A 22,608-nucleotide genomic window follows, 5' to 3' on the forward strand; every position below is an offset into this window, starting at 1 on the left:
GATTTCCATCTATCGATCTTCGATTTCAAAAGATTCCAATCTTAAATCATGAAATTTTAATGTTACCAAAAATTAATCTCGAAATAAAAATACTTCATACTAAGTAAAGACCTAGCACTTAGGATATTTAGAACTATCCTCGATTTGTAAAAGAAATCTTTTAATTAAAAGGAATAGTTTGGTAATAGAAACAGTAATGGTTAACTTCATCAAATCTGTATTATTCTTTGTCAACTTGCCATAACTAACTAATTGTAAATCAGAATACATTTTCGATTTTTCTTCCTTTTCAAAATTCACCGTGTTATAAACTAAATCAATTCCCTTTGAACCTCGATAGCCACCAATTGTGTAATTGAAATTGGTTCAAATTGTCCTAAGCATCATCGTAGAAAAATTCGTTATAAAAATGAATTCTGTGACACGAAAATCACTTCCAAATACCGACAGGTCAACGTAAAAGAATGTAGTCATCCTTACATGACAGTTTAGTTTATTTTCAATCCTTTATTATGTCAGGAACAAATTTTATTAATTGAAACAGAATATTACGTCTTAAACTGTGGGATAGCTTGCAAACAATAAGTTTATCACTAATCAGATTATTTTCTTGATAGAATAATACATCGATTTCTTCATTATTTGAAATAGATGGAGTTATTTGCGATTAACAAATTGCTATTAACAAAATATTTTCTTAAAATATTATAATAATTTATTACCTTCACCCATAATATGAGATTATTTATTAGAATGCAATTTATTAAAATCAAATAATAGAACGGCTTTTTAAATATTGAATCAAGATATCACTTTATCATTTGAGCTTTGACCATGTGTAATTGAAAACAGTATAGACAATTTCTTCGAGAAATCACAATTTCTTTAGCGTCATCAAGATTTTCTTTAGCATCAAGATTTTCCATTTCGACAATTCGACACGGTCAAGCTCAATCTATAATATCTATATGTACTATTTCCAGTCCTCCTTAATCATGTCTGCAGCTTTCTCGGCAATCATAATAACCGGCGCATTCGTGTTTCCAGAGGTAATATTCGGTATAATCGACGCGTCAACCACTCGCAGTCCCTTAATTCCGTGTACTTTAAGTCTGTGATCCACGACGGCCATCTTGTCAGTCGCTGGGCCCATCTTGCAAGTCCCACACGGATGATAGATCGTCATTGTGTAGAATCTTGCGTGGCATTTCCAGTAATCGTCCGATGGAAACTCGAAAGACGAGCATTCTGGGATTTGATTTGGATTCGCTCTGGCGTTCAGACTTTTCAAAGATGGTGTCTGGCTGAGATTGTATATGAAGTTTGCACCTTCTATCTGTTAACATCAGAAAACCATGTTGATTACTATAGAAATAGATTCAACTCGTCGAATCAGAATAATTGAAAAAATTAGAATATAAAATATTAATATTTAACAAACATTGATTTTGTTTTCAGTTGCGATTACTATAGAGGCTGAACAAAATAACTGGACCACATTGAATATTCAATATATACAGGGTGTTCCACAATTACTTTAACAGCCGAAAATGAGGGGTAGCTGAGGTCATTTGAAGTAACTTTTTCCTTTGCGAAAATGCAATCCGCGGCTTTGTTTACGAGTTATTAACGAAAAACACTGGCCAATGAGAGGTGGCGGTGCGAGAGAGAGAGTCCGCGAGAGAGTCCGCAGCACGAGGCTTTGACAGATGGTCGGGACAGACTCGAGCCGCGTTCGAAGTATTGAACAAATCACGAAGCGAGAACTTTCGGTTTTTTTTTTTTTACTACGTAACAGTGATATTTTTAAGAAAAACGCTGTTCATCTTTACTTTAGAACGTCTGAAGAATATTTACAAATTTTTCGGACTCGAAATAATAAATAATTTAACCGTGACGGCCGTTTTAATTTTCTGGTGCGCATGCCACCTCGTGTGTAACATTTGAAATTTTTAAGCAAGGTGTACAGTGAAGATGAACAAAGTACGTAAATGATATTTTAACTTTAAAAATTTCGTGTCCGAACGCAGTTCAACGAACGATTCGCAAAGCTAATTTAATAATAAATAATCGCGTTAAGAGACGTAAGGGATTTGTTTGTTACAGAAATATGAAGAATATTATGAATAAGAAACTCACCCATTTAGTTGTAAAATCCACTTCATGTATCCGACGGCGACGAACAGAAGGATGTCTCCGGGCAGGCAATTTCAACGTTTACTTTCACTGCATTATTACTAAACACTAATCACTTATCAATAATATTTATGGACCAATTTTCCTGGGTTAATATGTATAGCTCTGAAAAGAGCCGATTTTTTAATGCAACGCGTTCGCGGTTCTCAATGTTAACGACACGTATGTACCGCGTTGTCGAGATGAACTGCAGAAGACTGGCACGATGGCCGACAGTGTTTCGTTTTCCTACGAGCGAATTTCAACTGTTTCCCATCGAACGCGAACATTGTCAGCCATCGTGCTAGTCTTCCGCAGTTCATCCCGTCAACTCGGTATGTGTTCTTAACGATATGAACATCGAATGCGTCGCTTAAAGCAATCGGTTCTTTTCAGGGCTCTTTCCAGGAAAGTTGGTCCATAAATATTATTGATAAGTGATCAGTGTTTAGTGATAATGCAGTGAAAGTAAACGTTGAAATTGCCTGCCCGGAGATATCCTTCTGTTCATCATACATTGTACGAGGTCAATGCACTATTCTGCACACATTTCCGTGCATGAAGTGGATTTACAACTAAATGGGTGAGTTGTTTATTGATAATATCTTTCATATTTCTGTAACAAACAAATCCCTTACGTCTCTTAACGCGATTATTTATTATTAAATTAGCTTTGCGAATCGTTCGTTGAACTGCGTTCGGACACGGAATTTTTTAAGTTAAAATATCATTTACGTACTTTGTTAATCTTCACTGTACACCTTGCTTAAAAATTTCAAATGTTCCACACGAGGTGTCATACGCACCAGACAATTAAAACGGCCGTCACGGTTAAATTACGTACTATTTCAGATTCGAAAAATTAGTAAGTATTCTTCAGACATTCTGAAATAAGGACGAATAGCGTTTTTCTTAAAATTATCACTGTGGCGTAGTAAAATAAGATTCGCAAGTTCACGCACCGTGACTTGTTCATTGATTTGAACGCACCACGCCCCACGTTCTATCCGTTGGAATACCCTGTATATCGATGAATATACACATATTCCGATAATGTTTCGCATTCTGACAACGCGTTTTAATTTTACGGGGCAAGTGTTACGATAAACGTACAGTTTCTCTCGAGGTTATATTTTTTTGTAATTTTAGAACCGTCGATGTATAATTCTTTTGCATTTAAGATCACGAATAAGTCCTTGACTAGCTGTTGATCACTCTCGCCGTGAGTTTCCTCAAATGTCACGTAACTCCATCCCTGACGTCACGGATAACCAGTTTAGCAGGGTAGAGCTAGAGGTCAACAGGGTTATCAGAGAAGCTTTCACGTTTGTAATTGATCAGGTCATGTCGCGTCGGTCGACGACGCTGCCCTCTTGTCCTACTCTGCTGAACTGCTCATTCGTGACGTCACGAACGCATTCAGGTGACATTTGAGGAAAAATACGCAACGGTGATCCTGATTCTAGTTGTTGCATCGTAATGATAGCAGTATAAATAAACATTGTTAACAATAATGTAAATAAACATTGGTAAATTTGAAATCGAGAGGAAGCACGTGTTTAAAAAAGCATGTGTATGTTTATCGTCAAGCATGTTCAAAGCAAACTGTGTTTTTGTTTGAGATTCTTCCATATTATCAGCAGAATGAAAATATTTTTAGTGTTCTTTAGTTTATTCTCTTTTTAGATTTTTATAATAGCTAGTTCGTAAAAAGAGATAATTTGTTGTGGTTTCTCTAGCATAAGTGTGACAATTTCTGTGTCCATTAAAGTGACATTCGACATTTTCGACAAATTAAGTAGTTACTTTATTTCATAAAACACTGTAGATTTTTTCTTGTTTTCAGCATATAAGCAATTAAGAAAAAATTAGTATTTACTAACAATTGTAGTGGTCATGATGGAAAGTAGATAATTAAAAGAAAATCGATCTTTTCAAACTACTGGATGAAAATACTCATTTGAATTTTTAAACAGCCTACTTACCAAAACGTTAAGGTCATGTGGATCCTGGAAGTAATTGGGTACAACCATCGGAAGTTCGTCTACGTCGCTGGAGCGCAATTTCACGTACCCTCTACTACGAGGTCTTAGCAAAAGGGGAATGGAACCGTACGAAGGCTCATAAATTATATTCTCGTACATTTCCGCGTAGAAGTCGTTGTTCACATTGCTGACCCTACTTACGAAAATCCCGCCGTCGGCTTCATCCGTTATGCTTGACAGGAAGAGCTGTATATCAGGATAATCATCCGATTTATTCGCGTACCTGAAGAATTCGAATAAATATGTGAATATTTGATTGTTTCATAATATCTACAATTTTTTGAATATTTGAATAAATCATGTAATAAGTTGTCATACAAATTTGTTACTGATAACACGCAGGAAGATGACGTGAATTTTTCATAAGGACTTGAGGATTTACGGAGTTGTTCGATTCTTGTTGAAAAGTCAGTGGTACAAAATTTTTAGTGATTATACAAGGTGTTTCAGGACTGGCGTTACCACTGGAAAATGGTATTCTGAAAGTAAAATAACCCTGACCAATTAGAGAGGTTGTACAACTGGTGTCCCGTCCTCGGAACCAATGCATAGTCGTGCTCGCTATCGCGACGGTGGGACGCTATCGCGTATCGCTATCGCGTACTCGCTTTTCGACTGAGCCGTATTTTTCCAGAATATCTCGTTAATGAAGCCGTTTGCATCATTTACGTAAAGATCAAAGTTACCTCGAATCAAGACTGTGATAACAAAGAATCTAGTTGATTAGGTAACATGTTTCCACAATAAAGATTCATGAGTATAATTCCTATCTTTGCTGAGGTAAGCAAAAGTAGACTTTAAAAATCACTGTTTTATAAACAGACTAGTATTCAGCATAATGACTGAAACATCTTCTAATTTTGTGTATATTATATTATAGAGGATTTTTTTTGAAATAGTAGCTGTCATATACTGGAAAATGCATTTAATGGATAATTAATAATTAATTGACTGCATTTTTCTTTCATTGCATTTTGTTTTTCCTTCACATAATAAGTTTAATAAGCTGAAACTTGTATTAAAAGATTTCACTTCAATAGTTTAATAACAACATGCATAAATAAATCTTCAATAAATTATTCAAAATTTTTAATGGCTTAATTACATTTGTATAATCAAATTTAATAGTTGAGTAGTAGCTTAAATACATGAATTGGTGAATAAACCGACCAATTCGTCTCAATAGACGGTCTCATGTTTACTATTATACTTAATTATGCACGTCTGTGAAAATGTCAAATAATTTATTGACAACATATATACATTATAATCTAAGCAGTCTTATATTATTCTTCATAGATTTTAATCCATCAATGAATGAAAAAATTATTGTTAAAAATTACTAAATTATTCATTATAAAATGGCGAATTCTGAAGTACGTATCTTGTGCAGGTCAACTGTTAGCATTGTTAATGCCATTAGTTGACAACGAGCTGTTAATTAAACCAAGTTCTATAACATTTCCCAATCTCCATCACTGAACATAAAAATTTTCCAACATATGTAGTTGTTTGTCACTATAATAAGATACTTACTTAGTATTAATAAATGCCATAGCCTCAGAGATTGGCAAAGCATACAGTTTTCCTTTGCGCTCCACAGCGAATTCCTCGACGTCTTCCTCGGTGATAGACTCGAACAAATTGAATGTGAATGGGTCCTTCCCCGTATAATTTGCTGGCGGGTCTATCAAGTAAGTCATACCACCCATTGCCACGTGGTCCTGCAGATTTTCACCCACGCCCGGTGCATGGTGCACAGTCTTCACCCCTACAGCGTCTAAATGGTCTTTCGGACCGACACCGGATAGCATGAGCAATTGCGGCGATTGTAAAGCGCCAGCGGATAAAATGACCTCGCGTTTTGCTGTGACCGTATGGCTGATCAGGCCTACTCGAAATTGGACGCCATATGCTCTCTTCGTATCGTTGTCTGTAACAATGGAACACATTCAAACATAATATAATATATTTGTTAACAGACAAGTAACATACTGACTCTAGATCTTAAATTAAAATGAATGTTCGAAAGGAAACCATGTTACATTTGAAAGAGTTGGAAGGTGTTTGAAAATGTTGAAAGTTCTTGTTAGTTTTCTTCAGATGTTTGAAGATCTGTGAAATGTTACATAAACGTTTTGAAAACAGGAGACGTGTTGACCCTTGATGTTCAGTTGATAATACTACTGGAACGAAATGCATCTGACAACGTTTGAGTATATCTAATACATTGCTTAAAATGTTTAAATTATACTACGCTCGTTTAAATAAGACGTGAAATGAAACAGTTTGGAAAGAAGAAACATGATGATTTTAATTTTCAATTGAAAGTATGAGCGAAAGCTGTTGAATGTGTTTGATACTTCTCGAAGTTCCTTGGACGTCTTCAATAATCTCTAAAATACTATAGGACACCACCTCTGTTTCTGAACATTATTCATATGCAAGTTTATGAGAAGGAGGTCGGACTTGTATCTTGTGTATAGTATGTAAAGCTGAGAGGTAAACTCTGTAGACCTTGGAATGATATGCAACTAAGTATTAGCAAATACAAGTAATGTGAAAAACTGGTAAGAAGGTAAAGTTAAGCATTCAAAATAACGTATTAGTCGCACGTAAATATCATACTTCATCTAATGTTGTGTTGTATGCTGTGTGTAATATTTATTATTCAGATGAGTAAGAATGTTAAATTTTACATATGTTTCCTTAAAATTCATATTATTGGGCGTAGAAGCTGTGTAAGATTAAATTAGGGTTGGAATAAAACGCGACGCGATGCGCGGTCTGAGCAGCGAAAATCTTAAATATGTCGATAGCAAGTTTTAAAGTAATACATTATTGTTTTCTATGTCGATCTGACTCTGAAATCACTGTAGTTAGAAAAAGTCGTTACACAAGACGAAATGAAATCCTAATTGTGTCGAAGTATCCGAGCGTTCGTATACTCTATCTAACTAGACCAAATTCGATAGCTCGAGTATGTACACACCTTTACAAAATTAGTAACACGCGAGCTAACAACATGAGCACTATAAAATAATTTTTACTAAATAGACATATCAAATAATTTACCAAAGAGTTAATATTGAATATGCAATGTTGGAAATAATTGTAATAGTATATATAAGTAAACTGATGGTACAAGAAACACTAAAATGAATTCACAGAAGTTCTAAAATCAGTCTCTAACCCATCAAAATATAGACAAGTCTCAACAAGCCTATATCACAATATGATCTCTTAAAAACATAATTAAAATATTTGAAGTAACATGCCTCCGCTTAACAGAATCTTCTCCACAGTCGAGAGTATGCTCACATCCAGATTTTTCCTCTTGGAAGCAGACCGGAGGAAAGCTTTCGCAGTGCTGCATCGTAACCCGTTTCTCAAAGTACCGTGGGAATTGGTGACCCCGGTTTGAGTAGCTCCATTAGCATCCACGACGTCGTATCCCAGTTCTGTGGTAGCCTTTACCAGATACTTGATCACGGGAGTTTGGTACTTGAAGTACTCGACTGTCAAGTAACCGCCAGTGTGGTGATAAGGTGAATTTTTGTATTCTTCGATCCTCATGTCTTCAGACTTCTTGAAGTAAGGCAACACACTGTCGTAGTCCCAGCCGGGGTTTCCCAGACCTTCCCAGCTGTCATAGTCTCTCTTGTTGCCACGGATATAGAGCATTGCGTTCAGCACACTACTACCTCCGAGAACCTTAATTTTCAGAGTTTGGGTACATGTCAGCATAATTTCTGAAGGCTTATATAAGGTTAGACGGAATTATAAGGAATTTAATTTTATGGTGTTTCAGAAGGAGTTCGAGATATTTAAACATTCGTTGGACTGTATCTTGTATAACGATTTGAAATAGGTAAAGTCATGACAAATAAACCTCGTTAACTTAGGGCAAACTATATCATACAATGCTTCATTTTAAATGGAATCCTTTATTTAACGATTATATTGGACGTAAAATAAGTTTTGGTCATTACGTTCTAAACTTCTGCTCCGATTTTTGGAAATATACAAATGTCTTTAATCATTTAAATAATCCCCGTTGCATTTGCCGACCATGCTCCATCTATGACAACTGACACATGCCATTAGTAAAAAAAAAATTCGTGGCTTCGAATCGGTAAAGTTGTCGATGCATTTTGTAATGTTTCCGACATCGATGTAATGCGTGTCCGCTGGTAAGTGATACAGTGATCGAAGCAAAGTGATGTGTGTGTGTGTGTGTGTGTGTGTGTGTGTGTGTGTGTGTGTGTGACTTAAACCTCCCCTAATATTATGTACACTCGGCTATACGATAATTACTTTTGATCAAAAGGTCTACAATTGACCGGAAAATACTATCTGTATTAAGTGATCTTTTAGGAAAATATATATATATATATATTGTTGGAATACAACGATATCATCGTCGTAAGCGATAGACGCACGGGGGTAGGAGGCGTTCCTTCCCCGTCTGCGAAGGGACCCAGGCGGGGGTGTAAAGTAGGGACTTCAAGTCAGTCCCAGGAAGTCAGCGAGCATAAGCGCATCAAGGCACTGTTTCCCGTTCCCTTGTCTACACTTCAGCAAATATCTAAACACAGCAACGTGGAAACACCGACGCACATAGTCATTTCTAACATATATATATATATATATATATATATATATATATATATGTGCTTAGGTATTTTTACAGTAACTTTAAGTATCTATGTTCCCGGAACGAAAGAAAATTTGTTTTCGGCAATGTCTTAAACTCCCTCTTATTTTGCATGTACTGTATCATATAAAATATATCATTGAATAAAGTTGCAGATATAAGCCATAAAATGCATAGTTTAGAATTATTTATCTGGAAGAAATTTAAAATCAAGACACTACATGAATTTAATTGTAGTTATCAGTATTGTAGAGTACATTTTCCAATTGGAAATAAAAACTCTGCAAATAGCCATATCTTCGCGATTAAAATATGAAAGAACTAACTAAACCTAACTGATATTGTCTGAGATATAATTTCCCGAGAGACATTTACTTTCACAATATTGATACATTAGGTAGCTCTATTTTTCAAGCGAATGCTACCCTCGGTAATTGAAGTCTTGAATTCTACCTTATTCTCTATGTGTAACAAAATACAATTTTTAATTTTCAACAAAATGGTTCATATTAACAGCGCAATGAAGCGATTTGCTCTCAGCGACGTCACGGCAAAATATTACAATGCAGTCGGAAATATATATAATTTTAGATCTCGACATCTTATCGTTAAGATGAATTTGTGAGTCATTCATATGCCACTTAAAAATGGATTCACGAACTACTTTCACTAATTTCCCGAAGATAAGTATGATTTAGCAAAATTGAATTACTCTCACAACTTTATACTTGAACGAAATAAAATACAGATTTGATATGTTTTGAACGTGGACATTACTATATCAATAATTTTACCCTGCCACGTGGCCAGTTGCACTGATGCTTGTTCATTGCCTGACAATAGTTCTTCGACGGTTCAGTTTTGAATTGCCAGTCCAGAGGGGACAATTGCAGAAGTGGAAACATTGCAGGCACATCAGAGATTTCCGGTTCATCCGGCCCAGCTTCCACCAGAAGTACCGTCCAATTTCCATTCTCTGACAGCCGATTGGCTATCACTGATCCAGCTGATCCAGCTCCAACCACCACGAAATCGTACTCATTTCGCAGATTTAGCGGCGACACGGGTTTCACTCTATTTTCACGATCCGCAATGTCTGGTCTGAATAGTACGATCAGTAGTTGCAATAAAATGGCGAGACGCGCTTCAAACAGGAAGGTAGCCCCTATCCTAAGAGCCGTGAGCCAACCTCCTACTGACATGTCGATCGGCGCACTATTGCAGACCTGTTTAACTACTTTCCCGTGAGGGTAGCGTTTTTATATCCAGGGCTATTTTGCCCATTTCCGAAGTCAACACTATTTCTTCCTTAGCTTTTCGTGGGACTCCTCTCCACTTAACTACAAATGGAATGAACATCGAACATTTTCCATTTAACGGCAATGGGTGCGAGTGAGAGAGGTAGAATAGCATGAAAACCTTCCCCCTTTTTTTCTCACCTCCCCACTTCGCTAAGTCGCTTGCTCGTAGCTTCGCCTCGCAGCTTTGCTCTCAGCCCGTGGATTTGCCCAATGCCCGCCGCAAAGCACGTTGAAGAGCTCCGCACTATAGACTTGTTGTTGCAGCTGTTGACATCTCGATCGACAGATTATATTGTCCCTATTAACACTATGCCGTCCGGTGGCACCACGCTGGTGCCGTGTAAAAACTATCTGTTGTATGCTGGTGGTACCACTTTGATGTCATTTTAAAAAACTGAAATAACATTTGAACTATATTTCTTGGGTGTTAAAAGGCAGCAAACTAACGATTGCTTTGTGCTTATTTAATTAAGAATTAAGTACGAAAATTCTTGGACGAAATGTCTTAATTTTAGGAATTTATATTACCGCTATCTTCGAAATTTTTTTTTAAATATAAAATTTCCAAGCACCATAAGCCGAGAAATAGATTTCAAAATTAAAATCATTAAGTGTAACCCGTTTCTGTCGAAGTAGACAGAATTTGATGATTCGTATCTTTCATATATACGCGAAGTCAACAAAGCGACAAGTAAAGTCTTCCTTAATTTTACATCTGCTTTATTGTGAAATATTAGTTGCGTTGTAATTAAAATCCCTTGGTTGAAAATGTTCAAACGCATATGAAAAATAGTAGAAAAATGGAAAATACATAATCGATTCACCCCCGCAGATATTTTTTCACTTTTTACTTCTACAGTTGCATGAATCCATAGCATCTCGCGATGCAGTATAGTGCATCCTGCAATATAAAATCTAGGTTCCCATTGCAAAATGAATCTCCAATCGAATTCGTCTCCCGATATCCGATTAGACACTTCATAACTGGTCTATAGAGTCTTATATTGTAAAGCCTTATATAATTATGGCGGATAGAAATACTTTTATACTGGCTCTGAAACTCATATGTTACGAGCCGAGAGCCAGGTAGCTTCGCATGGCCGGTAGTAGGATGCGATTTTCAAATTTTGATGAAAGGGAATTGCGTGGACTAGCCGATGTTTCTTTCGTCACCGGATCACCACTAGGAGGTAGGTTGGTAGAAATTAGAGTTTCGGGCCTTCTAACTTTTACAAAGATGAAATGATGATACACCTCGAGCGGTAAAGGTATATCTCTGTGGGTTTGTACCAACTACTGTTTTGAATTTAGAAATGGAATAATTAAATTTGGTAGAAATGCTCAAAACAGAATCAAACTCAATCTCGCTAGCGTTGCATCGTCAGTAGCTGACCTGAAAGTAAGCCCGCTATTTAGTCGCGTTTGAGCCCTCTATATACCGAAAATTTCCTTTAACCCTAGAAAGATAACCATATGACAACGTACGTAAAAGATAACCATACGCTTCAGAGGCGCATGCTTTTCTAAGGCGTCAATTTTATACTAACAATGGATATTTATTTAAGTTAATCTAGTCATTTTAAAGGTTTGGCATTATTGTAAAAATAAAATGCATTTATATTATATTTTTTTATATTTTAAGTAATTTTAAACTTAAATCACTAGACCTCTATGAAAAATTAACAAAAATCAACAGTCTTCGCAGGCGCCTCTGCGACGTAGGTTATCTTTCTCGGGTTAAAAAAGATATGGAGGGTTGCTATACATGTATATGCCCCGGTTTGAGAAGGTCGTCTTCGTACCCTCTTTGATTGTACTTGACTCACGATATACGGTGCGAACCCGGCGATCTCGCAGTACACTTAAGTTTAAGATAAGATAAGAAAAAACTTTGTGTAAAACTCGGAAAAAAACTGTGGAGGAATTGCAACGGCGCATCGTTACATTTCTCGGACATACATCTCAAGGCCACCAAATTTATCTGAGCCTACAACGAAAATTTAAGAAATGCTTTCCGTACATCCCGGTAATTTCGATGCGTGCTGAAATTTTTATTGATGTCGTAATTCCCACGCCAGTGTCCTGCTACGACAAATAGCACGACTACAAACGACTATACACCTTTGAACAATGACATGGTTTCGCTCTTACACGATAGGATAAATTGTAGTAATCCTCGTATCGTACTGCAATATACAATATAACACTGTTTCGTTCTAACACGATAAGAAAACTGCGAAAACCTTTGTCCGACCTTGTAGTTTTACAGCACTGGATAGTATGATTTTTGCTTAATTTTCAACAAAATGGTTCATATTATATCATGGCGATCGCCGATGTTGCGTGCGTTCGATCAACTCGGGGATTTCGGTACGGTTCGCGAACTGATTTGGATCCGAATCCGACGATTTCGAAGAGCTCCGGAATCCCGCAGTGTCGGCGTTTCGGGCCACCTTTCCGACGGCCGCCGCCGTGCTTTCGTGCCAATCGCGCTGCGTAGCCGAGCTCGGCATCCAGATTGTAAAGAAATCTCGACAAGCGCGCGGATGACCATCCTCCGACCACTACAAAGAGCGCGGGCTCTCGATTGTAGCCACGAGGCTGCGCAATTCTGTAAATATCGACACGATTAAATATTAATCTAAAGCCTATTTTTTGGCCTCGTGATTCTATCCGCGAGATTCGTCCGGCCGTGCGGGTTACCCATCCCTATTCCCGTGATCGGAAACTAGATCCCGCTTAATAGATCTTCTCGCGCCCACCGGTTTCCGAGTCAGCGGTGGAGAAACACATTTCCGGACACATTTCCTGACACCCGGACTTAGTATCGCGTTCCGCGACGAATCTTAGGGAAATCAAGCTTGCGGCGGGTTGACCACGCCTGCCTGCGTCTGGGGACTCGCGGGGATCGGGGCGGTGTCGCACTACGTAATCTTGTTATTTTTACAAATAGAAAAATATTCTTTGCAGAAACATTTTCAGAATCATATACTTCAAAAAATAAAAATAAAAATAAAATCGATTTTTCCAAACTTCTAAATCAGAATACTCTCTTGAGTACTGACTTTGCGCTCCCATGTTGTGTGAGTCAGACTTGACATTTACTTTCGCATTAATATTTTATTTTCATAATTCGCATTATTTTCATAAACAAATTACGCAATTACGTGGTACGTAGAACAATTATAGTACTTCTACTTTAGAGTGGGAAGTTACACGCGGGAGTATGCTTGGATTACGTTGTAGCAAACTCAGAAATAAAAGGAAGAAAATACTTTGGTGCGCAAAGGGTTTAAGTGGCTACTTACCAAAAGGTCATGTGGATCCTGGAAATAATTAGGAACGATGATCGGATGCTGGTACACGTTGCTTGAGCGCAATTTCACGTACCCTCTGTTACGAGGTCTTAGCAAAAGCGGAAAGCCACTACATGCATTTTTCTAGATTATATTCTCGTATATAGCAGCGGAGAAATCGTTTTTCAAATTGCTGCCCCTACTTAGGAAAAGATCGCCGCCGGATTTATCCGATGTGCTTGACATGAAGATCTGTATATCACATGATCCTCCGTTTTATTCGCGTATCTGAAGCAGGATTTCTTGAATAATTCTGTGAATATAGTGTTTGTAATAAGTTCTGACACGAATTTGTTATTCATAACACGCAGGAAGAGGACGTAATTGTTTCATAAGTATTTGAGGATTTATAGAGTTCGTCGAGTCTTGTTGAAAAGACAGTGGTACAAAATTTTTAGTGATTATACAAGGTGTTTGACAACTGGTGTTACCACTGAAAAATGGTATTCCTGAAAAAACATAACCCTATCCTATTAGAGAGGTTGTGCGACTGGTGACCTGTCCTCGTTAGCAATGCAGTGTAGTCCTCGCTATCGCGTCCGTGGAGTCTAACCGTAATCGCACTTCGACTAATCCGAGTTTTTCCTGAATATTACGTTAATGAAGCCGTTTGCAACATTTGCGTCAAGGAAAAAGTTACTTCGAATCAAAACTGTGATAAGAAAGAATCGAGTTGATTAGGTAACATGTTTACACTAGAAAGATAATCCCTATAAGATAATCCCTATCTTTGAGGAGGTAAGCAAAAGCTGTCAAATTTGAAAGTCACCGTTTTATAAACAGAACAGTAGCCAGCAACATAATGACTCAACATCTTCTAATTTTGTGTATATTATATTATAGTGGATTTTCTTTTGGACGAAGAGCTACCATATACTGGAAAATGCAATTATTGAGTTATTAATAATTATTAGACTGCATTTTTACACAAAATGGATGTTTGCATGAATTGCATGATAGACAAAGTAAATATTTTCCTCCTTCCCTTAATGAATTTAATAAGCTAAAGCTTGTATTATATTAAAAGATTTCACTTTAATAGTTTAGTAACGACACGCATAAATAGATCTTCAATAAATTAATCGAAATTTTCAGTGACTTAATTACATTTGAATAATGAAATTTAATAGATCAGGGGTAGCTTAACCCCTTGCGAGAACGGCTGTCTGCGGACAGCAGCCCAAGCATTTTTGCCGTTCGTTAAAGTTAATTATATTTATATATTATTATTTGGACTATTATATATGAAAATTACCCTACTATAACATTATGTCTAAAAGACGCAGGGAGGATGTTACATTTTGTGACATCAGCAGCAGTGATGATGAGTTTTATGTTGAGTCAAGTGACAGTCAAGTGACAGACGAAAAATTCTTGGATGACTTACCTTAATTTTAGGAATTTATATTACCGCCGTCTTCGAAATTTTTGTTAAAATCTAATATTTCCAAGCTATTATGCCGACGTCAAACAAAAGAATCATATCTCAGATCTGCGGACGGCATAAGTGTTAATTATTAATATACATTTATTAATTTAACAGTAGGCTCAGAACGAATTTTAGTTTGACGAGTCGGTCTTTCTGTGTCGCTACCAGAGAAAACAGCAAAGTTTTCCATATATTTATAATCTTATAATAATATAATTATATCTTATAACATTTTTATTTTATATCCAATACCTGTCGTCCACAGCGACGCAATACCCGTCGAGCGGCTTCGTCCGCAAAGGATTAAATATAATGATTTTTGAATATACCGACAAATTCGTCTGAATACAGTCTCATGTTTCCTACTAAATTTGATTATTCAAGACTGTGAAAATTTCGAATAATTTATGGGCAATATATTTAGATTATAATCTAAGCTATATCTACATATATCTATATTATACACATATGTATGTGAATATCTATACTATTATATAATCTAGATTTTAATCCGACAATTAATGAAGAAATTATTGCTATAAATTGAAAAATTATTTATTATTAAATGATGAATTCAGAAGTACGAATCATATGCAGGACAACTGTTAGCAATGCTAATGCCATTAGTTGACCACGAGCTGTTATTATAATTAAACCAAGTTCTATAGCATTTCCCAATCTCCATCACTGAACGTAAAAATTCTCCAACATAAGTACTTGTTTGTCACTATAATAAGATACTTAGTATTTATAAATGCCATAGCCTCAGCGATTGGCAACGCATATAATTTTCCCCTGCGCTCCACGGCGAATTCCTCGACGTCTTTCACGGTGGCGGACTCGAACAAATTGAATGTGAATGGGTCCTTCCCTGTATAATTTGCTAGCGGGTCCACAAAGTAAGTCATACCACCCATTGCCACGTGGTCCTGCAGATTTTCACCCACGCCCGAAGCATGGTGCACAGTCTTCATCCTTACAGCGTCTAAATGATCTTTCGGACCGACACCGGATAGCATGAGCAATTGCGGCGACTGTAAAACGCCAGCGGATAAAATGACCTCGCGTTTTGCTACGGCCTTATAGCTGATCCCGTCTATTCGAAATTGGACGCCATATGCTCTCTTCATATCGTTGTCTGTAACAATGGAACACATTCAAACATAATATTATATATTTGTTAATGAACAAGTGACATACTGACTCTAGATCGTAAATTAAAATTAATGTTCGAAAGGAAACCATGTTACATTTGAAAGAGTTCGAAAGTGTTTGAAAATGTTGAAAGTTCTTGTTAGTTTTCTTCAGATGTTTGAAGATCTGCGAAATGTTACATAAACGTTTTGAATGTATTTGATGAGTCTGAAAGAATCCGGACGTAGTACAGCTCGAATTAAGGGTAGAGGACTAGAACTTATTTGTAATATTACAATTAAATGTTGTCTCGAAAAAACGTATATATTTTTCTGTACGAAGTTGCTGAGGTTTGAAGGTCTATATTGTATAAACAATCGGGAAATTTACAATATGGTGAGATATACCGTCTTTAATTAAGGCTACAATACGTTATATTGTAGCTAGTTTCGATTTGAAATATTTTGTTAGTGACTGTACGCACTAATTAAAATTACGATTCCACCAGAAATACCTATTATTATTATTATTACTATTTTCTAAACGAATGTGAAGTCAGCAAAGTGAAGACTCGTACCTCCCCTAATATGTTGTGCTCTCCACTATACGATAATCAATTTTGATCAGGTGTTTTGATCAAATTTTTCAATTATGAAAAATATGTGCTTAGCTATTTTTGCAATAACTGTAAGGCTCTATATTTTCTAATAGCTCTATATTTAAGGTCTATACTTTTGTTAGGGCCGTACGAATATATCGTACGGTGCGCAGATTGAAAGTTGCTCTTCCAAATGCTGCGCCTCCAACGACAACATAATGTTGGTGGAGTTGATTTGTAAAAAAGGCTCAAAGTGTGTCGTAATGTAATACAACGCAGTTTATTTACAGAAGGTCCAGGTTTACAATTGTGAGAGAGTACTTGACACGTCTCTCGTGAGACTTACCGAAAGACTGCAATGTATCGACAAGTTTTGTTCCGCTGGTTGACTTGCTCGGGGTGGAGTCAGTTTTGTTCGGCCCATTTTTGAAGCCTAATTGGTTTCACCCCCAACCTGCCCCCATTTCCGAAGACGTTGCTCTAGGGCCTTGAGAAAAGGGCAAACCGACGGCAGACAGTTGGAGACCACCTTGGGTCTCCGGTTAACACGTTCCGTGCCGAGCTTTTTTTACTCGAATCTTCACACTTTGATATTTTACTAAAACTTGATGTATTACGTGCAATTATTAATTCTCGTACACATAACAACGTAACAAAAACTTATCAACGCCCATTCTTGCGGTGGAAATTGATTCTTCGGTTCTAAATTTCTTGTAAACAATTTGTTCAGTTCACTAAGTAAACATGCAAGCGTGTACCATCGATGCTACACGTGGCACGGAACGTGTTAAGGTGCAGTAATAGAAAAAACTATTTACCTTATTTTTTACTTTACCGGTATTAACCGGTAAAGTAAACGGTATAAAAAGGTAGTTATAGCGGGTCGGTTTATTTTATTGGTCTGTCAGGCACCTGTTCTCGGGACCGTAGGTTAGACCCCGTAGGCCTAAATTACTAATTTACTAATCTAAATTACTAATACTAAATTACTAATCTAAATTACTAATCTAGAGAAATTTGAAATCAAGACACTGCATGAATTTGATTGTAGTTATCAGTACTATAGGATCGATTTTTCGATTGGATATAAAATATCTATAATTAGCAAAAACTTCATGATTAAAATATGAAAGAACCAACTATACCTAACAAATATTATCTGAGATACAATTTTTCAAGAGACATTTGTTTCCACAAGAATCGTTTGACAATGCATACGTTATGTATAGCTCTATTTTTCAAGCGAATGGTACCCTCGTTAATTAAAGTCTTGAACGATACCTCATTCTGTATATATCACAAAGTACAATTTTTAACTTTCATCAAAATAGTTGATATTAACAGCACAATGAAGCGATTTGCCGTCAGTGACGTCACTGTGAAAAATTACAATGTAATCGGAAATAATTTTAGATCTCGATATCTTCTTATCGTTAAAATGAATTTGTGAGTCATCCGTGTCACTCAAAAATGGATTCACGAACTACTTGCACTTATTTTCTCAATAAAAGTGTGATTTATCAAAATTAAGTTGCACTCACATCTTAATATTTTAACAAAATAAAAAAGAATTTCATAAGCCTTGAACATGGGCATTACTATATCAAAAATTTCACCTTGCCACGCGCCCAGTTGCACTGAAGCTTATTCATTGCCTGACAATAGTTCTCCGACGGTGCAGTTTTGAATGGTCAGTTCCGAGGTGACAATTGCAAAAGCGCATACGCTGCAGGCACATCAAAGATTTCCGGTTCATCCGAGCCAGCTTCCACCAGGAGCACCATCCACTTTCCATTCTCTGACAGCCGATTGGTACTCATTTTACAAATTGAACGGCGACACGGGTCTCACTCTAGATTCATGATCCACAATGTCTGGTCTGAATAGCACGATCAGTAGTTCCAATAAAAGGCCGATACGCGCCACAAACAGGAAGATAGCCCCTATCCTAAGAGCTCTGAGCCAACCTCCTACTAACATCTTGATCGGCGCACTATAGCAGGCCTGTTTAACTACTTGCCCGTGAGGGCAGCGATTTTAAGTCCAAGGCAAACACCGATCGGCGGTCTATAGTGCCCACTTCCTTGGGCATTCATGTCCCTTCCTTATCTTCTCGTGGAACTCCTCTCCACTTAACTACATTTTACATTATTGGCTGAAGATATTGACAATGGTCAACCGTAGATAACATCGAAATTGAGTAAAATAGAATGACGTCGTACGAATGAGCATATAATGGCAATGCATGCGAGTGATACAGGAAGAATAGCATGAAAACCTAAACACTTCCCTCTTTTTTTCTCACGTCCCCACTTCGCTAAGACACTTGCCCGTAGCTTTGCCTCGCAGCTTTGCCCTTCGCCCGCAACTTTGCCCGATGCCCATCGGGCATTTCTACGTTGCGGTTACAAAATATGATTTTGTATTTGATTTTTTGGTATTACCGAATGCTATTTTGAAGCGTAAAAATATTGTTGCGGTAGGCTATACCCGGAAATCGTGAATGAAGTAGAATGATAATTTAATTTTCTCATATTTATGACACATCAGAAATTTTGTAAAAACGCGGTAAGGTGTGAACCTTGTGTGTGTGCTCTACGGGGCCTCCAAGTTCACTTAGTGTTCTTTTAACCATGTGCACGTAGCCCTTCTATAACAGGGTATCGTATAACACCGTTTTGCTCTAACATGATAAGAAAATTGCGATGATCTTTGACCGACATTGTACTACTACAGCACTGGATAATATAATTTTTGTTTATTATGTTTGCAAACTTAATTACCTTAAAATAATGCCGGGAAGGAATAGCGATTAGGAACAGCGGTTCCTAACTGCCGTGTGTGTGAGTGTGCGTGAATGCGTGCCGTTACCGATTTAGCACTTGTCGCGACAACAACAATTGGTTTGTAAAATTTTGAGTGTTTGGTTGGCCCCGCAGTGCCGGCGGAGTGTTCCGCTAGCGTCGATAACGGCGAAAGATGGTTTGCTCGGGGTTGCCTCACTGGCAAATAGCCGAGTTTCAGACAAGTCGATCGGTCGGCCCGTTAGTATTGGGTTGGCAACTAAGTAATTGCCGATTTGTTCAATAAAATAAATTTTTTTTACTGAGAATGAAGTTTAATCTGTAATGTATTTTCCATTTTGTTCGATGACCTTTTGCCATCTTTCTGACAACTTGAAAATTCCTCGCACGTAGAACTGAGTTAAGTGAGATTTTACAGCGTCATCATCATTAAAAGTTTTACCACGAAGGGAGTTGTCCAGGGATCGAAATAAATGGTAATCCGATGGCGCGAGATCAGGGCTATATGGTGGGTGTAACATCAATTCCCAACCAATATCCATCAATTTTTCCCGAGTGGACAAAGACGTGTGCGGCCAAGCATTGTCCTGGTGGAAAATGACACCTTTACGATTGGCCAATTCTGGTCGCTTTTCCTTGACCGCTGCATTCAATTTGTCCAGTTGCTAACATTCACGGATAATAACAAATAACATAATAATAATAATAATAATAATAATTTTATAATATAACATTTACGGATATCATAAAAATGGGAGTGAAAGACATCTATAACTGAAATCGGCAATTACTTAGTTGCCAACCCAATACTATAGAGTTTCACGCCGCAGACATTCCGATATTACATACTCGCGTTTTCTGCTGTTTCGAGCCTTCGTTTTAGCAAGAGAACTGTTAAATCTTGAGATTGATGCACGCGGTCTTGTCAGTCGGATAACACGCTCAGAAACACAGAAGCACGAGTTTTAATATTATTAATTTATGGTGGTTTAAAATTTGTCGCCCAGACGTCCCAGTACGTTTGCTTTTTAGCTCGATCTCGATCGCTCGCGACGAGATTCCGTGAGATTCTTATCGGTAGACGTGTCGGCAAAACGTGCACCACGCCATACTATATGAGTATCTAGTGTCTATAGTATCTATACGGTTGGTGTATTCCGACAACGGCTTCTCTCTATTCGATCAACATTTATTTATTTGTGAGTTCACTGAAGAGAATGTATCTCGGCCGACACTCTTTGTTAAATTCGTTTCCGTTAAAATTATCGTAAGACTCGGCGCTCTACGCTGTTAGTATTCTTCTAAATAAACGTAAGGGCAACTTTCATATCGTTTAGGCTTTGTATTATCCCGTTCCGTTCTTCCACAGGATCAAATTTAAATCTAGTGGATCGATCCTAACAAACGGCTTTACATGAAAATATAATTATTATGATAAAGGGTACATAAATATATAACTTTCCGCTAAAAGAAGGCAAAATTCAAAAGGAAGCTGCAAAATCGTCTATCTTTATACCATGAAATCTACAATGACCAAAGAAGATGCAAAAAAATGTAAATGAAGGAGAAGGTTCAAAAAGTGAAACGAAAGATATTAACCGGATCATATAACGGATATAATATTCGAATATAACCGAATGATATCGTTCAAGTGAGAAGAAGAAAATGATTAAATTAACGTTACATTTCAAATGGAAATGCTATTTCCTTTCTTCGCTTTGTGTTATACATACATTTATATTTTTAATAAAAATTTAGTAGCTTACGTGGAATGAAAAAGAATAAGTTTTCAATAAGTTTTAATAAGTTTTTAATAAAACACGTTTTCACTCAACGCAGCATTTTCTAGGGACCTATCTACCATGTTAGACGAGGGTCTCTTGTAGTTTAAGATAAGATAAAATATTATTAGCAAGAAAACTGTGAAGGAATTGCAACGGTAAATCGTTACAATTTTCGTACTTCCATAAGTTTGCAAAAGTTTTTTACAAAAATTCTCTCGAATACATTCGAATATACACCTCAAGGCACCAAGTTTAACTGGTCTAATTTATAGCAAGTGCTCTGGTCGTCGAACAAAATTTTAGTCTATTAGATCGTGGAAAAAGAAAAGGCTGATCTCATCAACGAATGAAATGCATTTCCCCGCGGTTTCCCCTGTCAATACAGCAATTCACCGTTATTATATAATTACTGCTGTAGCTAGGATGTGGAATATACACAGAAATCGAAGACGATTACAATTACGATTACAATTACAATTACGAGCGAGCGTTATCGTTTAGAATGTCGGCATGTTTAGAGTTATAAATCAAAACAGACTTAACTGGTTGTTCACATATCGGATATACAATTCCAGACAAAAATTGAAAAACACCTTTTAAAGCACAATAACTTTTTTGAAACTGAACTACATGATTTGAATTTTTTTAGATGATAAAGGGACTAGTCTACTAGACCATGACTAAAATACTTTTTTTTCAATTTTACTATTATTTGGAATGACAAAAGAAAATAAAACGCCAGTGTTGTGCTACAACAAGTGGCACGACTACAAACGACTATACACGTTTCGGCTGCTCAACAATGACATTATCATTGTAGCGTTACTATAAAATCGCTAATTATATTATTATTATACTATTATTATTATTAAAAATTGCCAAATTTCAGCCAGTGCATCGAAAGATCTAATCATCCAGTGCAACCAAAACGAATGTAAACGAAATTGTATATAAAAAATGTTCACCGTTCGATTATAAATTGTAAAAATATTCGTGTAAGGAACGACAGGTAATGAATACAAAGGGAAATACAGTAATTTCTCCCAGAAATATTCGGAGTTCGGAATTGAAACTGGCAGATCTGGGAATACTAAGTCGCAATTCTTTGAGCCTCGCGGCTCCTTTTTATAGAATCTCGGGACAGCCGGCAAGAAAAGGCAGCGGTCAGCATACCAGTGCACATTCGTATGAATACATAGTAATGCCAGAAGAAAAACGATGATAGAACTTTTTGATTTCTAATTTCTTGCCACGATTCGATAGCAATACAGAGACCATATGACATGATTCGAAGGCAATTCAGAGGCCACATGACACGACGCGAA

The 22,608-nt window shown here is 36.9% G+C and overlaps 2 protein-coding genes across 4 annotated transcripts in view; one reads left to right on the forward strand and one right to left on the reverse strand.

The window, feature by feature from the left end:
* Positions 1–22,608, forward strand: part of Flo2 (flotillin-2) — a 483,891-nt gene that overhangs the window by 375,190 nt on the left and 86,093 nt on the right. The gene's annotated exons all lie outside the window — the stretch shown is intronic.
* Positions 201–10,158, reverse strand: LOC117223229 (glucose dehydrogenase [FAD, quinone]-like). The gene is made up of 5 exons (XM_076521845.1): positions 9,672–10,158; positions 7,505–7,934; positions 5,757–6,153; positions 4,161–4,443; positions 201–1,336 (listed from the first exon to the last, which is right to left on the reverse strand). Exons 1-5 carry the CDS (start codon positions 10,077–10,079, stop codon positions 974–976), a joined length of 1,881 nt encoding a protein of 626 aa, XP_076377960.1. The 5' UTR covers positions 10,080–10,158; the 3' UTR covers positions 201–973.

The sequence above is a fragment of the Megalopta genalis genome, chromosome 5, assembly GCF_051020955.1.
Source record: "Megalopta genalis isolate 19385.01 chromosome 5, iyMegGena1_principal, whole genome shotgun sequence".
NCBI lineage: Eukaryota > Metazoa > Arthropoda > Insecta > Hymenoptera > Halictidae > Megalopta > Megalopta genalis.